The sequence below is a fragment of the Puma concolor genome, chromosome C1 (genome assembly GCF_028749965.1).
Source record: "Puma concolor isolate L17-30 chromosome C1, mPumCon1.1.hap2, whole genome shotgun sequence".
Lineage (NCBI taxonomy): Eukaryota > Metazoa > Chordata > Mammalia > Carnivora > Felidae > Puma > Puma concolor.
Genome location: NC_141674.1, coordinates 20,880,808 through 20,898,941, shown reverse-complemented (window position 1 = coordinate 20,898,941; position 18,134 = coordinate 20,880,808). Strand labels below are relative to the sequence as shown.

General features: G+C 39.1%; 1 protein-coding gene across 1 annotated transcript in view; it reads right to left on the bottom strand.

Annotated features, from left to right (window-relative positions):
• The window catches only part of STX12 (syntaxin 12), a 42,988-nt gene that overhangs the window by 8,174 nt on the left and 16,680 nt on the right, over positions 1–18,134 (bottom strand). The window contains exons 3-6 of the mRNA XM_025931424.2: positions 17,543–17,642; positions 7,602–7,739; positions 2,073–2,116; positions 650–755 (exon numbers count right to left, since the gene is read on the bottom strand). Of these exons, the coding sequence (XP_025787209.1) occupies positions 650–755; positions 2,073–2,116; positions 7,602–7,739; positions 17,543–17,642 (388 nt within the window). The remainder of the gene's footprint in view (positions 1–649; positions 756–2,072; positions 2,117–7,601; positions 7,740–17,542; positions 17,643–18,134) is intronic.

Genomic DNA, 18,134 nt, shown 5'->3' with positions numbered 1-18,134 from the left:
CCTTTCTCTCTGCCCTTCCCCCACTTGTGTGTGCTCATGCTCTCTCTCTCTCTCTCTCAAAAATAAATAAACATAAAAAAAAAAAGAATATGCTGGTCACTACATAAGTTAAGGTTAACCTGAAAATCAGGTAAGAAAGGCCTCGAGACCTTTCCCTCAACCCCCACCTCAAAAACTGTTCCTGTTTCTCTGCACTGAACTCATATCCACAACCTGGGACTGGACTTTGGGAGGCACAAAAATTAAGCAAACTTTTTGGTCTGCCTTTATTCTGAGGTACTCAGATTAAGCAAAGGGGCTCTCTCCATAGACTACTACCTGATCTAGAAGTTGACACAGAGGTCTAGGGGCAAAGTATTAACGAGCAATAAAATATATGTTTGCCTTGCTCTGTTCTTCATGCCTTGCTCTGTCATTCTCGTGGACACCATGTAAGACATGGTAATTGAAGAAAGGATTTGAGTCTTTTTGGGCACCGTGGCCGGTACTGTCGTAAGAGTAGTTCAAATTCGCCATGATTACACTGAGATATAATATACAAATCACATAAGGACTCATTTCATGCTTTTTCATAATCACTGAGAAAAAATCCAGGCGGGTTAGAGTGCAGATACATGGAGTCAAACAAACAACACAACCTGGCTCTCACCTCCAGCTGCCGAATTGCTGTTTCTCTCTCTTTAATAAGTTCCAGATCCTGTTCAGTGATGGCCACCTCATCCTCCTGGCTCTGCATCTGGTTCCACTCCTCATGGCTGCAAGGAGACAAGCACATTAGTTGATTCCTCCTCTCTAAGGTGTACACGAGATGCCTACAACATCTCGACTACCAGCAGAGCCTATCCAAGGACACTACTAGGGCTCGAACGCCTCTGGTATCAATACAAAGTCCTTGAGGGCCATGTTCTTCCTATCTGGAGGCGAAGAGCTGATAACACCAAGAAAACAAAGTCTCAGCTCCCATGGGCAAAACAGAGATGAAGCAGGATTATAAGGGACGGGACTCCTTGCTATTTTCCAGCTGGGGGTACACATTCTGCAATCTTGCCAGGGCTTACTAGACAAGGAAAGCGGACAGAGACTTGAAGTCAGTGAAGCATACTGGCCCATCCCCTCTCAAAGTGCAAGCTGTGTTGGTCTCCCGGGTACTAAATGGGTGGAGGAGAGCAGGCTAAGTGATCTGTCAGTGCTTTTCCAATTTGTCTAACAGAATCACATCCTCTGGTTTTCAGAAAATTCCTTGAGGTTATGCTTTGGGTTAAATGCCTCTCAAAAGAAAACTAAAATAAAAAGCTAGTGAAATGTTTTAACTCTTCTTTTCAGGTACCATATTTAGAAAAAAGGCACACTACATATTATACTAGACATAAAACACTTTGGAAATCCAGTATTAAGCATTTTCCCAATAGTAGGCATAAATCAGACATCATCTCCACAGTATTTAAAGGGTTTCCTCCATGCGCTAGAGATACAAAACTGAATAAAATAGATCCCACCAGGCACACCTTTGAGGTGCTCACAGTGTAGTGGGGAGAGACAGATACGTACCTATGATAAAGCATTTTAAGTTCTGAATACCACAAATACATTTCTATGCAACTGGTTAATTCAGTTTGGAGAAGTGAAAAAAGAAGATGTCTTTCAGGTGCAAATTGTTTGCTTTTTTTCTTGTACTGCTCCTAAAAGAATGAGCTGCTTCCGTTTTACAGATGGGTAAACAGAGACCCAAGAACTTTGAAAAACTTAAGTCTGAATTAGAGGTAAAATCCTAATCTGTAGATTCATGTGTTAATACTCACTCCTAGGGAGCCAAGCTCTCTTCCCAACACAAAGACATCAGGGATTCCTTTGGCTTTTTTATTCACCTTGAAATTATTCCTTCCCTAATTCAAAGATCTTAGAAAAGCCCACGGTTTTGACTTTTTAACTTTATTTGGTGGATTATAAATTACTCACCCCACATCTCCCTTTATTTTTCCTTCTTTTCTGTATTGTTTTTTAAAATTAGAGGTAAGTAAAACGTACAGAATCCCATCTCTACCAGCCAGCAGGCTGTATGGATAATTCCTTACCCATCAAATGAGACGAGCTGCTCCTCTCTTTGCCTCTCCTCCGCCTAGAAAGCAGATGGCATTATTGCTGCTGTTATCCAGAAATACGTCACAGACACACAAAACAATGCTTCCTTTCGCTACAGTAAAAAGAAGCAACATTCCTTGGCTCCAACAGGATCTGTAAGATGACACAGGCCTCTGGCAATCTGTCTCGACTAGGAAATGGGTGTGAAGTAGCTAAAAGCATATCTGGGCTCGGAACGGCACCCCTACTGAACAGGACAGAGAGAACATGGGTAGGAGAGAGGAGTAAACGGTAATCATGATAACCTATTTTACAATCTATATGGAGACAGAATAAGGGAAAGAGTTGAAAACTTGCAAGGAAACAAACTTTCACAACATGTGAAGATTTTCTTAAATGGACATTTATGGCATATTAGGCACTAAAGTGGCAGACTCAGTTCAAAAATCTGTCTAATGCATATATTAAAAACAAGAAAAGATTTTAAAAGAGCAATCTATTCCAATTAGAAAAATTGCCTTTTTATAATAGCAATAATTAAAAGAGCAAACAAAATGGAGAAAATTTCAAAATTCAACCCATCCAGAGGAACATTGTGAGGTTTTTTTGGTTGTTTTTTTTTAATTTTTATTCTTTCCCCAGATCGAGAAAGAAACAAAAACCTTGCTAGTGTCCTCAAGCCTACCTATGTGCCCTTCTCCAATTACAAACCCCCTCCCTTGCCCTTAAAGTAATACTACCTTGACTTTATGGTGATCACTTTCTTGTATTTTTAATACAGTGATATATATCCGTATTTAATATCATTTTACCTGATTTTGAACTTCACATGGAGTTACACTGTTTGTATTCTTTCATGCTTTGATTGGATCACAACCAGATTGTGCCAGATCCATTCCTGATGCTGAATGTAACTGTGGTTCATGCACTTCCTTACTTAGCTGTATATTATAGTATGTGAACACACCATAATGCATTTATCTGTTCTACAACAGATGGACATTCGGAGGTTTCCAATTTTTGACTGCTACAAAAAATGCTGCTGTAAACATTCTAATACATATATCCTGATATAAAAATTTACAGTTTTCTCTAGGATAGAACTGATGTGTTCTGAAGTTACAGGCAAAATGTTTTCCAGGGGTTGCTTCACTTCAGACTATAACTGGCCAGGTAGGAAAGTTCCTGTTGTATCGTATCTGTAACAACGACCCTCAGTCTTCACAGAATTTAAAATGTTTGCCCTACTTTTGGACATGAAATAGTACCTCATTGTGGTTTTAATTTGCAGTTTCATAACTACTGAAGAAGTTGAGTACCTCTCCATTTGACCATTATTTAAAATAATACTAAGATGTTATTTGCCGTTTTCACTGTGTTGATGTTTACACTCACGGAACAAAAACAATGGTGGATAAAACTGCTGGCATTTTAATGCAAATGCAAGGCAGTGGCACCAAACTGCACTACTGTTATTGTATTCTTCATCACTATACACAAAAAAGCCAGTTCGTCCTTAATGAAGCCAATAAAATTATAAACTAAGTATATCTCAAGACCTCAATACAGGTCTTTAAAACATTCCGTATGAGACCTGACGTACACACAAAGCACTTCTGTGCTGTACAGAAATCCAATGCTTGTCTCCAGGAAAAGCATATGTGTAATTGAGCTGCTGGCTGAACTAGCTACTTCCTTTTAGGGGACATCATTTTACATATTTAATACAATTTATATATAAAACTGTTACAAACTTTAAAAAATATGTAAACTTTTAATAAAATTTGTCTATATATATAATTACAAACTTCTGTATGTGTGATATATGTATAACAACCTATGGTTATTCACATGGGTATTTGGCAGATAAATTCTTTTTTTCTTTTTTTATGTTTATTTACTTTTGAGACAGAGAGAGACAGAGCATGAGCGGGGGAGGGTTAGAGAAAGGGAGACACAGAATCCGAAGCAGGCTCCAGGCTCTGAGCTGTCAGCACAGAGCCTGATGCGGGGCTTGAACTCCCAGACTGTGAGATCATGACCTGACCTGAAGTTGGATGCTTAACCAACTGAGCCATCCAGGCGCCCCTGGCAGATAAGTTCTTGAAGATAAACAATGTAAGCTTGTCCCCTCAAGGACAACAACGGACAGTGTGTGTTGCCAGTGATAAAAAATCTAGCTTCCAGGGGCACCTGGGTGGCTCAGTCAGTTAAGCATCCAACTCTTGATCACAGCTCAGGTCACGATCTCATAGTTTGTGAATTCCAGCCCCTGATCGGGCTCTGAGCTGATAGCGCGGAGGAGCCTGCTTGGAATTCTTTCTCCCTCTCCCTGGCCCTACCCAACTTATGCTCGCTCGCTCTCTCTCTCTCTCAGAATAAATAGTAAACTTAAAAAAAATCTAGCTTTCAAATAAAAAAACCAGAATGCTGGAAAATTTGTATCTACGACTTGTGAACTTAAGAGTTTCACAACTCTCTCAAAGTCTCTTAAAGATTTTTCTGATAAAACTGAAGATAACTATATTACCTTTTGATATTGTATACTGAAGTATATCAACATTTGGAAGACCTGCATAACTTGGGGAATCAATATCTTCCAAATGATAAATACATGATATAAAAATCATATGTGGATAAAAGATCCAATCAAAATACAAAACAGACCAACAGATTTGGATGTACCAGAGTACATCCAAAAGCAGTTATTTTTAATGAAAATCTAATTTATATTTACGTTAATATGTAATGGGTTTATTATTTGTAAATGAATAAACATTTTTAAAACTTCACAGTTTTAATTTCTAATATTTATCAGTAGATACCATTCATACAAATAACAGCTCTCTGGCGTCCCTAATAATTTTAAGTGTAATATAGGGTCCTGAGATCAAAAAGTCTGAGAAACTACTGCTCTATTGGGTTGTATCTTTTTCATATTGATTCATGGGAATTCTTTTTATATTCTGGTTACTACTAATCCCTTGTCAGGTATACATATAGTAATATCTTCTCTCTGTTTGTGGTTTGTCTTTTCACATATTTACCACTTTCTTTGCTCTTCATTCCTTTCTGCTTTTCAGACTTTCCATCTGAGCTCACTGTCCTTCTCCCTAAAGTACATTTTTTAGAATGTTAAGTAAGGTGTGCTGAGAGTAAACTCACTTTTGACTGAAAATGTCTTTAATTAGCCCTCATTCTGGATATCTATTTTCACTGGGTTTAGAATCCTACATAGGCAGTTATTGTCCTTTAGGATATTAAAGACAGTCCTTGACTGGCTTCCACTGTTGATATTGAGATATCAACTGCCAATCCAACTACTGCATCTTTGAAGGTATTCTATAGTTTCCCTGGCTATTTTTACAATTTTCCTTTTTTCTTCGGAGTTCTGAAGTTTCTCTCTGATGTATCTACATGCAAGTCTTTTATTTATTCGTTTTGAGATTTGTTTGCCTTTTTGAAACTGAAGATTAGTGCCTCTCATAAGTTCTAAAATATTACCAGCCATTATCTCTTCAAATATCACCTCTGTTCTAAGTTTGCTCCGCTCTTATTCTGAAACTCCAATTAAAACTAGGTTAGATCCTTCACTTCATTCTCCATTTCTCATAATCTTTCTTCCTATTTAACTTCTTAACCCCGTCCCACATGCTGATACATAATATCATAAGATAGAAAATATCAGGGCACCTGGGTAACTCAATTGGTAGAGAGTCCAATTTCAGCTCAGGTCATGATCACAGTTCGTGAGTTCAAGCCCCACATCTGTGCTGTGCTGACAGCTCAGAGCCTGGAGCCTGCTTCGGATTCTGTGTCTCCCTCCCTCTCTCCCACTGCCCTGCTCATACTCTGTCTCTCAAAATGTGAATAAACATTAAAAAAAAATTAAAAAAAAAAAAGATAGAAAATATCTTCTATTTTCTAGTTAAATCATCAATCAAGTTTTTAGTTTCCATATTTTTCAATTCTAGAAAATATTCTGACTCTTTTCCAAAGTTTTGTATAGTTTCCTGCTTCCTGTAGATGTTTTCAAAATTCTTTTACTTTGGGGCGCCTGGGTGTCTTAGTCAGTTAAGTGTCCGACTTGGGCTCAGGTCATGATCTCACGGTTTGTGGGTTCGAGCCCCGCCATTGGGTTCTGTGTTGACAGCTCAGAGCCTGGAACCTGCTTCGGAATCTGTGTCTCCCTCTCTCTCTGCCTCTCCCCCACTCGTGCTCTGTCTCTCTCTCAAAAAGAAAAACATTAGAAAAAAAATAATGACTTAAAAATTTTTTCTTTTATTTCTTTAAACACAGTAAGTTACAGTTATCTTCTAATTCTAATATATGAAGTCTCTGTAGGTCTATTTCACCTCACTGTTGTTCCTACTAGTTCTTGTTCAGAGTTACTTCTTTGTGTACTTGGTTATTTTTAACCCAGTGCTGATCATTATGCTACAAAAATTGTTTGAGGGTATTCTTTCAGGGCTAGGCTTATCTAACAGGAAAGGATGTGTACTCGCTTCTGCCTGGCACCTAAGTACTCTACATTGCAGAACTACTTGAAGCTTGAGGCTTTGGGGCCATTCATGTAGTAGGAATTTGGGCAGTAAATTTGCTTCAAGGTTCCTTTGTGCTACAACTTATTGTCTGAATGTCCCCTCTCCCCTGCTGTCCTCCACCACCTGCTCAGCTCAGTGCTAATGCAATCTTTTTGTGGGAAAGAAGGGCTTACTTTTGGCACACCCATCCCTAAAAGAATATAGCCTTTTAGGGTCCAGTTTAATTGGAGTAGCACCTTCTTTTAGATTCCCCACCTTGTGTGTACTCTGGGTTTTGACTTTTGTTCCTCCTCATGCCATAAAAACATCAAAATTGAAGTTCAAGTTTGTCGTCCATAAATGTACTCCATGCAAAAGCAGTTTCAGTGCTCAGCTTACCTCTCTCTATGGATTCTCACCTTCTTTTGGATTTTGACCTTAATATTTTCGTGACTCTTTTATACTTCTGATAAAATTTAGTATTAGTTCATTTCAAAGAGAGGTCTAGTCCAAAAAACCTTGCCTGCTATATTCTAGAAAATAGATTCATGTTTTTCTTTTTTTAAGTCTTTAAGACAAATATAATAGCAAAGAAATTACATGCAATTCTACCTGTCACTTTTTCAAAACTTTGGGCACATTCCTTTTTGGTCTTTGACCATATGCATACATATTTTATTTTAGTTTTTATTTTAAGTAGGCTCTTCACCCAACGTGGGGCTTGAACTTATGACCCTGAGATTGAGAGTCACATGCTCTACTGACTGAGCCAGCCAGGCACCCTGCATACATATTTTTTATATAGGTTGTACCAATCTGGCATTTTCATAGCAGCTAATGTCTCTGTTTATTATCATTGAGGTGTGTGGGGGGGGGGATGGGGATAATAAACAAAAGCTAATGGTCAAAATGGTCAGAGTCAGGAGGAAAAAAAAAACCCAACAACATGGAAAAGAACATCATGAAATTGCAGAGGTCTTCTTTTGGGAATAAACTTACCGAGAGACGAGATCCAGCTCTTGCTCTGGCAATACTCTCCTTTTCTTTTTCAGATACCCTTCTCTGCACAGCCTGGAAATTATTTAAGGCTGCAGAGAAGTCATTCATGAGGCGTTCTTTCTGAAGTTTCTGCTGGCGCTAAGGAAATAAATAAGGACTTGAAATTTCACATTAACCCTGAATAATTGGGTTTTAATTCCCATTAAAAGCAAAACTAGTCCCCCTCAAGATTTCTAACCAGAAAAATTACTATAAAATAAGGTCTTCCTTAAATGAATACATTTGTTCTTTGCTGATTTAAATCCCTCATTAATACCATAGGCCAAGTTTGAATTTTCCTTCTTTCCTCTGACAAACCTGGAAACTGTGTGTCATTTACCTTGTAAGGTAATTTCAGAGAGAATTGCAATTGAGAATTTTGGTTCCCTGGAGAATCTAAAAGCGGAATAAATAACTTTAGGCCCAGAATGAACCCCAAAGAGATTGTTTTATGTTAAAACTATTCATCTATATGGAGTACATAGCTTCCCCCCACCAACTATGATAATCATTTTCCTTTATACTGTAATGAGGCTTAAAATCTTTGAGAGCCTGAAAACTACTTTATTACAGGCTCTCTTTGCTAAGCTTACTGATTCTATGTCTCGAAAAACACATACTGAAAGGACTTGCTATGTGCTGAGAACACAGAAGTAAAAACTCATCCCTGACCTCAAACGGCTTACCATCTACTTACAGATAAAGGATACAGACACACAAGTCACAACTCATTATAAATAACTGCTATAATCAATTAATACTATAGGAGTTGAGAGGCAGGTATAATCAGTAAGAACTCAAGTGGTCAAAGATAAATGCCAAGCTAATGAGTTTGGGATTCAACTTCTGAAGAACACAGAGCAACAAAAATGTCTGAGCAAGAAACGTGATGGATACAAAATGATAATTTAGGAGAAAAAGTAGTCTGCCACGGTGTACAAGATGGGATGGAAAAAAGAAACAAGTCAAAAAGAGTATTGCAATATTCTAGGTTAAAGGTTAGGAGGACATTGTATCAGTAATGGGAATGCAAAGACATGAGTTTAATAAATTTTATGAGTTAGTGAATGGCTGTGCAGCAAGGGGTTAAAGTCAAGAATGACTCAAATATCACACATGGGAGACTTATGGTAATACTGAAAGCAAATTTAGATGAAGAAAGTTTCTCCTTTTCTGGGATTTTTTATTTTCACATAAACATTATAACAATAAGTGGGAAAAGCCATAATTCCCTAATCTCACTATCCAAAACTAATTTTTTTTCTTTTTTGAGTAGGCTCCATGCCCAACGTGGCACCTGAATTCACAACCCTGAGATCACGAGGTGCATGCTCCACCAACTGAGCCAGCCAAGGTGCCCCATAAAAATACTATCTTTAAGTATATCATAAACATTTTCCATGTTATCATACTCTTCATAATTATGGTCTTCGTTACATAATATTCTACCAGGCTGATCTAGTAAATTTTATGTAAACATTCCTTCTAGATTGTTCCCAGTTTTTAACTATTATAAATAAAGTTAATGTGAGCCCCGCTGTAAGTGCTAATATTAATACAGTGTTTACAATGTATCAGTATGGTTATAAGTACTTTACATAATAACTCACTTAACTCATACAACAACCTATAAATTAGGTACTATATATATTTTACAGATCAGAAAACCAAGGCACAGAGAAGTTAACAATTTGCCTAGGATCACATAGTCAGTAAGTGGAAGGGGTAGACTGCAAATCCAAAAACTCCGTCTCCAGACTATAGTTTTTTTTCTTCAAACTTTTTTCCTTAGGATAAATTTGCAAGAATGGGAATATTAGGTGAAAAGGCACAAACTTCTTTATGACAATAAGTATTATCAATCAGCTTAGTTAAGGGGTTTGGGTCAAATGGGAGGAATTCAGTATAAGACAACACATAATTTTTGATGAAAGCAGATTAAAGTGGGATATTAGAACAGGAATTGGCAATATGGGCCTAGTCCTTAGAGGTTAGGGGCTAGGGCTGGGAAAAGATCTGGGGGTCAAGTTCATAAAGGTCACAGAGAGCTCATAAAAGTAGATAAGCCTCTTGAAGGAGAAAGCAGAGGCTGAGAAAATTAGAGGGTCAATGGCAGAGCCTTGGGACATGCCTACTTCTAGGAAGACCGAGAGTCAGAGAAGGAGGCTGAGACTCCATCTAGGGAAAGAGAAAAGAAGCCAGCAAGGGATACCAGAGTTGGGGGACAGACTGAAAGGGGATCATGGAAAGAAGAAGAAAGTTTCAGTATAGGCAAGATGGGCTGTTTCAAATGAAACAGAAGAGTGACTAAACACTCCAAAAAAAGCAGGGGGGGGGGGTGCCTGGGTGGCTCAATCGGTTAAGCGTCCAACTTCGGCTCAGATCATGGTCTCTCGGTTTGCAAGTTCAAGCCCCACATTGGGCTCTGTGCTGACAGCTCAGAGCCTGGAGCTTGCTTCACAGTCTGTGTTTCTCCCTCTCTCTGTCCCTCCATGCTCATGTTCTCTCTCTTTCTCTCAATAATTAATAAACATTAAAACAAAAATAAAAGAAAAAAGGGGGTAGGCACCTGGGTGGCTTAGTCGGTTGAGCGTCCAACTCTTGATTTCAGCTCAGGTCATGATCCCAGGGTCGTGGGATCGAGCTCCGTTATCAGGCTCCATGCTGAGCACAGAGCCTGTTTAAGATATTCTCTCTCTCTCTCTCTCCCCCTGCCCCTCTCCCCTGCTCGTCTCCCTCTTCTCTCTCTAAAATTAAAAAAAAAAACCAAAACTCAAAAAAGGCCACTATATTTGGCAAATAGAAGATCACTGCTGATGGCACATGAGGATGAAAAAGGACCAAAAGCAGGATATATGGTCTGATACACAGAACTGCAGCAAAAAGATAGTGGTAAGGCTAAGATTGATGAGATGAAAAAAGAATCAAAAGGGAAAAGGGTATTCAGCACAACAGGGGAAGGGAATCAAGGAATTACAATTGTAGATCTATTTTGTGTTCCTAATGATCCAAGATAATGGAAGGGAACAACAGCATGCATGATCCAAAAATAACTTCTTTTTGATTTTGAAATACACTTAATTCTTTTTTTTTTTTTTTTTTTTTTGGTAGCGGATTTAACTATTTTTGTTTAGGCTACTATTTAACTCTTCAGTACTTTCAACACTCAGCTTTCATCAAACCCTTAGACTACTTTTTCATTACTACTAAAACCATCCACAAGTGTGTTTTCCGTAAGTACAAGCTGGGAAGAGGAAAGGGGTAATTTGGGAACAATATGGGGATATTGGACGGCAAGGGGAACTGGTCCTAAGTGAAATACCAGTATGAGTAACAACTGAGCAGCACACACAAGGATAACCAAAGCTGATTACATTAAGATCACTTTTTATCGTAGCTACTTTGTAGCACGACAAAGCATCTAGTCTTGGCTCCTCTCTTGTGCAAGGGGGCGCCAAAACTCCAAAGACTAAACATAGGCTTCAGGTATGGGTTAAACTAACATTTTCAAACTTTTTGATGGAGACATGCAGTAACAATGAGACATCTTGGGGGGGCACCTGGGTGGCTCAGTTAGTTGAACATCTGACTCTTGATTTCCGCTCAGGTTCTGATCTCATGGTTCATGAGTTCAAACCCCCTATCTTGGCTCTGCAATGACAATGCAGAGCCTGCTTGGGATTCTCGCCTCTGTCCCTCCCCAGCTCATGCATGCACCCCACCCCCCACTACCACCTCTCTCTCTCAAAAATAAATAAACATAAAAAAAAAAAAAAAGAAGAATGTGAATGAAATGGAAGCTTTCTGTAATATATATTTCCCTTTATTACATGGCACACATATGTTTTTTCAAGTTTTAAGTAATTAATTAATTTATTTTTAAATGTTTATTTTTGAGAGAGGGAGCATGGGGGAGGAGCAGATAGAGAGGGAGACACAGAATCTGAAGCAGGCTCTGCGTTGACAGCAGAGAGCCCAACGCAGGGCTTGAACTCACAAACCATGTGATCATGACCTGAGCTGAAGTCAGACACTTAACCAACCAAGCCACCCAGGTGCTCCTATTTTTGAGAGAGAGAGAAACAGCATGCATACATGTGCTCTAGTTGAGGAGGGGTAGAGAGTGAGGGGGACAGAGGATCTGAAGCAGGCTCTGTGCTGATAGCAGAGAGCCTGATGCAGGGCTTGAACTCACGAACCGTGAAGTCATGACCTAAGCCACAGTCGGATGCTTAACCAATTGAGCCACCCAGGTACCCCTACATGGTATACATTCTGATATTTCTACTCTATTTGATTTTTAAAAACATTTTTAATGTTTATTTGCTTTTGAAAGAGAAAGAGACAGAGAGACAGAGGCGCGAGTCAGGGAGGGACAGAGAGAGAGGGAGACACAGAATCTGAAGCAGACTCCAGGCTCTGAGCTGTCAGCACAGAGCCTGATGTGGGGCTCAAACTCACAAACTGAGAGATCATGACCTGAGCCGAAGTCAGACGCTCAACTGACTGAGCCACCCAGGTGCCTCTATTTCATTTTTTCAAATGATCACAGCACACTAGAATTATTTCACGTTCCACCTAGCTACAACTCACAAGATGAAAAACAATCCAGAATAGGGAAGTTGTAGGCCTTGTCTTTAGAGCCATCAGAGATAAATCATAAAAAAATTCAATAATAAAAAGCCAAATGAAGTCACAGTAAGCTAAGGTAGATGGAGAAGGTTTTTTTCTAGGAGGAGAGGATTTGAGGTAGACCATGAATGATAGGGAATAACAGGTCAAACCACAATAAAGAAGGAGGCACGCTGACTTCAGGAACGTGTGAAGAAAAGGCCTGGCACATCAAGGGAACAATGAACTCCAGTAAAAAGTGTGTGTTTTTAAAGGATTTCAATGACCATTGAATAAAATAACTTGAAAAGAGACATCTTTTCCCCTGAGCATTTCTTCAACCTGAGGCCTATCAGTGACTCATGATGGGACATGAAAGTAACTGCAAAATAGAAAGGAAAAACATCTGATTGAAATTATTTACAGAGACTGCATGCAAAACAAAGCAGGACCAAACATAAAGCTGCTAGCCAAACTCCAGAGATGCAAACGCTGAGATTCCTTTCCAGTTAAGCTCATTTTATTAATATATTCAACGTTATTATTAAAAATAGCCACAGATATTGAGTAGCTACTAATTGCCAGGCACTCTGCAAGATCTGGTGCAAACATTCTTCCTATCGTCACAACAGTCACATAACCCCATTTTACAGATAAGGAAACTGAGGGTCAGAGAAGGTCTACCTAGCACCAAAGGCCAAGTCACTTTAGTTTCACACACTGCCTTCCCATTAAAACGAAGTCCTTTCCTATTTTTTTAAATTATTTTTAAATTTACATCCAAGTTAGTTAGCATATAGTGCAACAGTGATTTCAGGAGTAGACTCCTTAATGTTCCTTCCCCATTTAGCCCATCCCCCCTCCCACAACTCTTCCAGTAAGCCTCTGTTCGTTCCCCATACTTATGAGTCTCTTCTGTTTTGTCCCCCTCCCTGTTTTTATATTATTTTTGTTTCCCTTCCCTTATGTTCATCTGTTTTGTCTCTTAAAGTCCTCATATGAGTGAAGTCATATGATTTTTGTCTCTCTCTGACTAATTTCACTTAGCATAATAGCCTCCAGTTCCATCCATGTAGTTGCAAATGGCAAGATTTCATTCTTTTTGACTGCCGAGTAATACTCCATTGTATATATATCCCACATCTTCTTTATCCATTCATCCATCGATGGACATTTGGGCTCTTTCCATACTTTGGCTATTGCTGATAGTGCTGCTATAAACATGGGAGTGCATGTGTCCCTTCGAAACAGCACACCTGTATCCTGTGGATAAATGCCTAGTAGTGCAATTGCTAGGTCATAGAGTAGTTCTATTTTTAGCTTTTTGAGGACCCTCCATACTGTTTTCCAGAGTGGCTGCACCAGCTTGCATTGCCACCAACAATGCAAAAGAGATCCTCTTTCTCTGCATCCTCGCCAACATCTGTTGTTGCCTGAGTTGTTCATGTTAGCCATTCTGACAGGTATAAGGTGGTACCTCATTGTGGTTTTGATTTGTATTTCCCTGATGATGAGTGACGTTGAGCATTTTTTCATGCGTCGGTTGGCCATCTGGATGTCTTCCTCGGAGAAGTGTCTATTCATGTCTTTTGCCCATTTCTTCACTGGATTATTTGGCTTTTGGGTGTTAAGTTTGATAAGTTCTTTATAGAGTTTGGATACTAACCCTTTATCTGATATGTCATTTGCAAATATCTTCTCCCATTCTGTCGGTTGCCTTTTAGTTTTGCTGATTGTTTCTTTCACTGTGCAGAAGCTTTTTATTTTGATGAGGTCCCAGTTCATTTTTGCTTTTGTTTCCCTTGCCTCCGGAGACGTGTTGAGTAAGAAGTTGCTGTGGGCAAGATCAAAGAAGTTTTTGCCTGCTTTCTCCTCGAGGATTTTGTTAGCTTCCTGTCTTAAATTGAGGTCTCTCATCCATTTTGAGTTTATTTTTGTGTATGGTGTAAGAAAGTGGGTCCAGGTTCATTCTTCTGCATGTCGCTGTCCAGTTTTCCCAGCACCACTTGCTGAAGAGACTGTCTTTATTCCACTGGATATTCTTTCCTGCTTTGTCAAAGTTGGCCATACGTTTGTGGGTCCATTTCTGGGTTCTCTATTCTGTTCCATTGATCTGAGTGTGTCTGTTCTTGTGCCAGTACCATACTGTGTTGATGATTACAGCTTTGTAGTATAGCTTGAAGTCTGGGATTGTAATGCCTCCTGCTTTGGTTTTCTTTTTCAAGATTGCTTTGGCTATCCGGGGTGTTTTCTGGTTCCATACAAATTTTAGGATTATTTGTTCTAGCTCTGTGAAGAATGCTGGTGTTACTTTGACAGGGATTGCATTGAACATGTAGATTGCTTTGAGTGGTATCAACATTTTAACAATATTTGTTCTTCCTATCCAGGAGCATGGAATCTTTTTCCATTTTTTTGTGTTTTCTTCCAATTTCTTTCAGAAGCTTTCTATAGTTTTTAGTGTATAGATTTTTCACTTCTTTGGTTAGATTTATTCCTAGGTATTTTATGGTTTTTTGTGCAACTGTAAATGGGATCGATTCCTTGATTTCTCTGTTGCTTTATTGTTGGTGTGTAGGAATGCAACCAATTTCTGTACATTGATTTTATATCCTGCAACTTTGCTGAATTCATGAATCAATTCTAGCAGCTTTTTGGTGGAATCTTTTGTATTTTCCATATAGAGTATCATGTCATCTGTGAAGAGTAAAAGTTTGACCTCCTGGCCGATTTGGATGCCTTTTCTTTGTGTTGTCTGATTGCAGAGGTTAAGACTTCCAATACTATGTTGAATAACAGTGGCGAGAGTGGACATCCCTGTCTTGTTCCTAACCTTAGGGGGAAAGCTCTCAGTCTTTCCCCATTGAGGATGATATTAGTGTTGGGTCATTCATATATGGCTTTTATGATCTCGAGGTATGCTCCTTCTATCCTTACTTTCTTGAGGGTTTTTATCAAGAAAGGATGCTATATTTTCTCAAATGCTTTCTCTGCATCTATTTGAGAGGATCATATGGTTCTTGTCCTTTCTTTTATTGATGTGATGAATCACATTAAGTGTTTTGTGGATACTGAACCAGCCCTGCATCCCAGGTATAAATCTCACTTGGTCACAGTGAATAACTTTTTTAATGTATTGTTGGATCCAGTTGGCTAATATCTTGTTGAGAATTTCTGCATCCATATTCATCAGGGAAATTGGTCTACAGTTCTCCTTTTAGTGTGGTCTCTGTCTGGTTTTGGAATCAAGGTAATGCTAGCTTCATAGAAAGAGTTTGGAAGTTTTCCTTCCATTTCTATTTTTTGGAACAGTTTCAAGAGAATAGGTGTTAACTCTTTCTTAAATGTTTGGTAGAATTCCCCTGGAAAGCCATCTGGCCCCGGACTCTTGTTTTTTGGCAGGTTTTTGATTACTAATTTGATTTCCTTACTGGTTATGGGTCTGTTCAAATTTTCTATTTCTTCCTGTTTCAGTTTTGGTAGTGTATATGTTTCTAGGAATTTTTCTATTTCTTCCAGATTACCCATTTTATTGGCATATAATTGCTCACAATATTCTCTTATTATTGTTTTTATTTCTGTTGAGTTGGTTGTGATCTCTCCTCTTTCATTCTTGATTTTATTTATTTGGGTCCTTTCCTTTTTCTTCTTGATCAAACTGGCTAGGGGTTTATCAATTTTGTTAATTCTTTCAAAGAATTAGCTTCTGGTTTCATTGATCTGTTCTCCTGTTTTTTTGGTTTCGATAGCATTAATTCCTGCTCTAATCTTTATCATTTCCTGTCTTCTGCTGGTTTTGGGTTTTATTTGCTGTTCTTTTTCCAGCTCCTTAAGGCGTAAGGTTAGGTTGTGTATCTGAGATCTTTCTTCCTTCTTTAGGAAGTCCTGGATTGCCATATACTTTCCTCTTATGACCACCTTTACTGCGTCCCAGAGGTTTTGGGTTGTGGTGTTATCATTTTCATTGACTTCCATATATTTTTAATTTCCTCTTTAACTGCTTGGTTAGCCCATTCATTCTTTAGTAGGATGTTCTTCAGTCTCCAAGTATTTGTTACCTTTCCAAATTTTTTCTTGTGACTGATCTCAAGTTTCATAGCGTTGTGGTCTGAAAATATGCACAGTATGATCTTGACCTTTTTGTACTTGCTGAGGGCTGATTTGTGTCCCAGTATGTGGTCTATTCTGGAGAATGTTCCATGTGCACTGGAGAAGAATGTATATTCTGCTGCTTTATGATGAAATGTTCTGAATATATCTGTTAAGTCCATCTGGTCCAGTGTGTCATTCAAAGCCATTGTTTCCTTGTTGATTTTTTGATTAGATGATCTGTCCATTGCTGTGAGTGGGGTAAAGTCTCCTACTATTATGGTATTACTATCGATGAGTTTCTTTATGTTTGTGATTAACTGATTTATATATTTGGGCGCTTCCACATTTGGCACATAAATGTTTACAATTGTTAGGTCTTCTTGGTCTATAGACCCCTTGATTACGATATAATGACCTTCTGCATCTCTCGATACAGTCTTTATTTTATTTTTTTTATTTTTAAAATTTTTTTTCAACGTTTATTTATTTTTGGGACAGAGAGAGACAGAGCATGAACGGGGGAGGGGCAGAGAGAGAGGGAGACACAGAATCGGAAACAGGCTCCAGGCTCTGAGCCATCAGCCCAGAGCCCGACGCGGGGCTCGAACTCACGGACCGCGAGATCGTGACCTGGCTGAAGTCGGACGCTTAACCGACTGCGCCACCCAGGCGCCCCTTCAGTCTTTATTTTAAAGTCTGGATTGTCTGATATAAGTATGGCTACTCTGGCTTTCTTTTGTTGACCATTAGCATGATAGATGGTTCTCCGTCCCCTTATTTTCAATCTGAAGGTGTCTTTAGGTCTAAAGTGGGTCTCTTGTAAACAGCATATAGACGGATCTTGTTTTCTTAGCCATTCTGTTACCCTATGTCTTTTGATTGGAGCATTGAGTCCATTGACGTTTAGAGTGAGTACTGAAAGATATGAATTTATTGCCATTATGATGCTTGTAGAGTTGGAGTTTCTGGTGGTGTTCTCTGGCCCTTTCTAATCTTTTGTCGCTTTTGGTATTTATATATATGTATATATATTTTCATCTTTTCTCCCCTCAGAAAGTCTCCCTTAAAATTTCTTGCAGGGCTGGTTTAGTGGTCACAAACTCCTTTAATTTTTGTTTGTCTGGGAAACTTTTTCTCTCTCACGAAGTCCTTTCCTATTAAACAAACATACACACATATACACCCCAGAAAATACCTACCTGTTCCGAAGCAGATAAGGGAAGAGGTAAGGCCCCTAACTCCTTCAGTAACTCATTTGTTTCCTTGGCAAGCTGATTTGTGGAGTGCTGTAACTGCTGCCTGAGAGAGAAAAGACATGATTCAGGGTATTCCCACCGCTCAAGAGCTGTCACACTTTGTGCCAGCTTGTGCCCACAGTGCCTTGCGATGCAGGGAATGAAACAGTACTTGAAGGAATGGGTTCCCAGAGGCCCAGGTTCCCCCACACACAAAATTCCACAAATACGACTCAGTCAAAAACATGTTACTCAGTAGAAAGAACCTGCCTCAGTGAAACCTACGGATCAGGTATTTTAACTCCTCACGGAGACAAGAAAAGCCTATCAGCAGTTCTGATAGAAATTTAAGAGCAGCTGCCCCCACACCTAACTCGAATAGTTGGAACACACTGAGTTCTCACAAAACTTACGTTGAACTGCCCGGCAGTTTGGCACAGCTGCTGCCTGTCACAGGCCACTGACTGGAGACAAAATCCAGACACTGGGGATTGGAGGAAATATGCACTAAAAGCACAGTTTCCACCCTAGGGAACAACCTCCAAAGATCTACACC